The 4978-nt window shown below is 33.4% G+C and overlaps 1 protein-coding gene across 1 annotated transcript; it reads left to right on the forward strand.

Moving 5' to 3' along the window:
* The first annotated feature begins 2359 nt into the window (after positions 1-2359).
* LOC109396850 (olfactory receptor 6C2-like) lies at positions 2360-3295 on the forward strand. The gene has a single exon (XM_019669003.1). The coding sequence runs from the start codon at positions 2360-2362 to the stop codon at positions 3293-3295; it is 936 nt and encodes a 311-aa protein (XP_019524548.1).
* Positions 3296-4978: the final 1683 nt, after the last annotated feature.

A 4978-nucleotide genomic window follows, 5' to 3' on the forward strand; every position in this document is an offset into this window, starting at 1 on the left:
GTGTGTGTGTGTGTGTGTGTGTGTGTGTGTGTGTGTGTGTGTTTCTCCTTCATCAATCCAAACAAAAGACTGGCTGCAGGAACATCTCTCAGAAATCTCTGCCTCTTTAAATATTTATTGAAAAATAAACAGAAGTCAGTTGGTTACATGTCACTGTCAATTACTTTATTGAATTCTGGCTATAATACTGTGTAATATCTTATAAGAAAAAATTTTTGAGCATTGAGTAATGTCCATAGCATGTTAAGCTGAGTAAACTTACACAGTGATGCATGTGTAGCCTAAAAGGCAAGGAGAAATGATGACAGACTAGTAAGTAGGCATTCTCTACTACTTCTGAATTTAATCTAATACAATGTTGAATATGTCCCAGAATTCCCTAGGAGGGTTCTAGTTTTCAGGCAAACCATGAGCATAGGTCAGCACTTTTTCCCTGGATTGGTGATTGCCACCCTGTGGGTTTAACAGTATGAACTGGGAAAATTGTAAGGTATGGATCTTCTCCTATCTCAGTATTAATAAAATACATGTTAAAAACAATGAGGAGAAACTCCTTACAAACAAATAAATTATGGTTTCAAAGGGATTTTTTTTCATTTGTTGATGTCGTATCACAAGCTTTGAAACACTGAAAATTGAAAATATTTAAGCCCCCACTATAGTAATTCTTTATGTGTGAAAAAATTACTGTGCAGCTGCTTTTGACATAAAGTCAGCATCAAAAACCCATAATGTCTGGATTTAACATTGCGCTAGTGGATGACAGTGAGGATGGACACACACTATCTATAAAAATACAATTGTTTTTTTTAAAAACCATGGAAAGAAGAGAAAGCAATTATAACTTTTGTCACAATTATAAAGATCCCTTCACAATGTGACTTAATTAATAAAAATAGCTCTTTCCTAAAAAAAAAAAGCAAAAAATGTTCTAGTAACAGGCAATTTAAAAAGCATATTCAGTATCACAGCAATATGAACTTAATTCCAAATATGAAGAAATAGTTTTGTCTGTGTGTGCTTGGTAAATTTGAGATATGTAAATTTATTCAGAAAATATTTTTAGACATTGACAATATATGTGGAAATGTATTAGTTGTCATTGCTGTCACAGTGAGAAAAACATGATCCAAACATATTCTCTGGCTAAACATTAACATTGTGGCAAGTTTTGTTTGTTATGGGAGCACAGGAGTGCGTGTGTAGGCTAAGAAGTCATCAGAATTGCAGAAAACTTCCTAGGGGAAGCAGTGCTTCAACTGAAAATCAATGCTAACTAGGTTTACTTGGTTGAGTTGGGGAATGAGGCAAGGTATAGAAGAGAAGTGCTTACTATTAATATAAAACCTGGTACAGAACGCATGGTGAACAGATGGAACCTGTTAGCACATGTGAAAAGACAAGAGGGTGACATACCATGTGGAAGATCATGACTTCTGTTTGAGGTACACTGAAATGGACATGCATGTGATTTGTGCAAGCAGATACATCTGGTAAGAGGTTCGATATATAAGTAGATACGTTTGGTAGTCCATTCAATATGTAAGTCAGAAGCAATCCATCACTAGAAACAGAAATTTAAGATTCATTAAGTGATAGGTGTTATATAAAATTGTACAAATTATGGGAGAAAACAGTGAGAAAATGTGTAGTCAGAAGTAAAGAGGAATTAATAGTTCCAAGGAATCAAAACAGGCAAAAAGATAACATAAAAATTCATGTGTGTAATTTTTAAGTTAATTTATCAAAGCATTTCATAAATATAAATATAAGAAAATTGCATTTAAAATACTGTATTCTACCTAACAGCTTGCACATTCATAGAGAAATGTGGAAGGAAGCCGAGGAAGGGACACTTACATGTGGTCTTGTATGTAGGTTTAGCATTGTTCATAGAGAAAATACACTTACAAAAAGAAAGAAAAGAAAAAGAAAAAAATCTTATTATAAAGCAAGAGCAGAGACTCCAAGTTCTGCTTAAGATTCTTTAGAGTGAGTCCAAATCATATATTGCATATTAGCATTTGGACAAGGACCAAACTGTTAACAAAAACATAACTTAAATCCTGTGATTTTTTTTTTTTTTTACTTAGCTCTGAATAGGGAAGGATTTGGGATGAGCCAAATGACATTTATGCTACCCATAAAATCATACGACACTAGCAGATAAATCTATTATATCCATAGTGTGATTCAAAATATATGAAAATAAAACAAAGGTTGATAGAGCTAATTAAAATATAATATGAAAATATAGTGAAGGTTAATAGAGCTGATTAAATTATTTTATACAGATAATGTGGTCTATAAAATAATCTCTGAATTACTGGGCGTACAGATTGGAAAGAAGTCATCAGTGATGAAAAACTATACAGAAACAACATTCATTCTGCTGGGACTGACAGACGACCCCACACTGCAAGTTCTAATTTTTCTCTTTCTATTTCTCACCTACCTGCTGAGTGTAACTGGGAACCTGACCATCATCACACTCACCTTTGTGGATCCCCAGCTTAAAACACCCATGTACTTTTTTTTACAAAATTTCTCCTTCTTAGAGGTCTCATTCACAACTGCCTGTATTCCCAGATACTTGTATAACATAGCAACAGGTGACAAGGTTATTACCTATAATGCTTGTGTAATCCAAGTGTTTTTTACCGATCTCTTTGCAGTAACAGAGTTTTTTCTGCTGGCCGCCATGTCCTATGACCGCTATGTGGCCATTTGCAAACCTCTTCATTATGTGACCATCATGAGCAGCAAAGTCTGCAGGAGACTTATTTTTTGCTGTTGGTTGGCTGGATTGTTGATCATAACCTCCCCACTTAGCCTAGGGCTAAACCTGAAATTCTGTGATTTGAATGTCATTGATCATTTTCTCTGTGATGCTTCTCCCCTCCTGAAGATCTCATGTTCAGACACATGGTTCATGGAACAAACTGTTTTAATCTGTGCTGTGCTGACCCTCATTTTGACTCTTACATGTGTAGTTCTATCCTATACTTACATTATCAAGACAATTTTAGGATTTCCCTCTGCCCAGCAAAGAAAAAAAGCCTTTTCTACCTGTTCTTCCCACATGATTGTGGTTTCCATCACCTATGGCACGTGCATGTTTATCTATATGAATCCTACAGCAAAGGAAGAGGTGACTATTAATAAAGTGGTTTCACTACTCATTTCTTCCATTTCACCTATGTTAAATCCATTTATTTATACACTGAGAAATAAGCAAGTAAAGAAAGCCTTCAACAACTTCATCAAAAGAATTGCTTCATTCTTAAGGAAGTAAAATAAAATAGCAGTCAACAAATAGTTAAAATAAAAGGTGAATGGTTTCTAAACCTTTCTACTGAGGCTTATAACTGAAATCTGTATTTCAGTTACGTTATATTTCTCAGTTCCTCTTTAGATTTGCTTATGTTTTACTTAAATCAACTTATTTCTTTTCTTTGGTTTTTATTCCACTTCTTGTAAAAGATTTGTCCCAGTAAAAACAAACAAAAAAAGAAAGTATACTTCTCATAAATTCATTTGTATATAAATTTAACCCCATCTTATTAAATTTTATAATATAATAAAAACCATTCTTTAGTCTCACATAAATTGGTAACATACTACTACTGATTACTGTACTCACATGTACATTAAATACTACACAAATTCAAGTAAGAATTGAAATTTCATGATAAAATACTGAATAGGATGAATGCAGACATGATATAATAATGCAAGAAACAATTGAGAGAGAAGATAACAGCATTTCTAATACCCTAGGGAAATACATTAAAAACAAACACAAAAATGCTTGATAAAATCGCACAAATATTCTTTTGAATATGTAACTAAGAGTAAAGGTTAAAATGTGGGTAATCACAAGGTAGTAGAGATAGATTTCTCAGAAATAAAGATAAATAATCCCATCTATGACCCATGGATTGCCAGGAAAGCAAAGAATAGAGGATGGAGAGGGGCAAATTGTTTGATTATGGGTTACAGGGGCTCGGGTTTAAATATCCATATGGAGATGGGAGATGAAATGTCAGGATCCAAGTGGTGAAAACACATAAAAACTGACAGAATAGCATAAAGTCAAGGATTTTAAAGTGTGATTTAGGGAGGGAAATAATGCTCATTCTTGTGAAAAGACAACAATTTTCTCTAAGAAATTTTTCTGTCTCTTCTTGAGTTGTGAGCTATGGCTAATGGGGGAGAGGACTTATTATGTTCTCTGCCTATCTAAAAGAGAGCTTTTGCAGTCTAAATTCTATGTTTTAAAAATCTAAGAATTTATATATAAAGAATCAGTTAATCCAAACATAACTCTTTAGAAGTTAGTAGATATGCAATGAGATAGAGATACTTCATAACAATTCATATAAAGCATAAAAAATGTATACTCAAAAGAAATCAAAGAATAATTCATTCATAAATACATTCATTATATTTAAAAATTAATGGGACAGGTCTTATGTTTAGGTCTTCAATCCATTTTGAGTTTAATTATGATACACAGTGACAGATAGCAGTCTAGTTTCATTCTTTTGCACATGGCTTTCCAGTTCTCCCAGCACCATTTATTGAAGATGCTTTCTTTTCTCTGTTGTATGTTTTTGGCTCCTTTATCAAAAATTGTCTGTGCATATTTAGATGGGTTTATTTCTGAGTTTTCAATTCTATTCCATTGGTCTGTGTGTCTGTTTTTCTGCCAATACCATGCTGTTTTGCTTATTGTTGCTCCACTGTGGAAGGCAGTATGAAGGTTCCTCAAAAAATTAAGAATAGAATTACCATATGATCCAGCAATCCCTCTCCTGGGTATCTACCAAAAAAATCTGAAAACATTTATCTGTAAAGATATATGTGCTCTGATATTCATTGCGACTTTATTTACAGTGGCCAAAACATGGAAATAACCAGTGTCCTTCGATAGATAATTGGATAAAGAACATGTGATGTACACAATGGAATACTA

The sequence above is a fragment of the Hipposideros armiger genome, unplaced genomic scaffold (assembly GCF_001890085.2).
Source record: "Hipposideros armiger isolate ML-2016 unplaced genomic scaffold, ASM189008v1 scaffold_548, whole genome shotgun sequence".
Classification (NCBI taxonomy): Eukaryota; Metazoa; Chordata; class Mammalia; order Chiroptera; family Hipposideridae; genus Hipposideros; species Hipposideros armiger.

Bases quoted from the DNA above. Each gene is read 5' to 3' on its own strand.
- LOC109396850 (XM_019669003.1), top strand. From the start codon at position 2,360: ATGAAAAACTATACAGAAACAACATTCATTCTGCTGGGACTGACAGAC.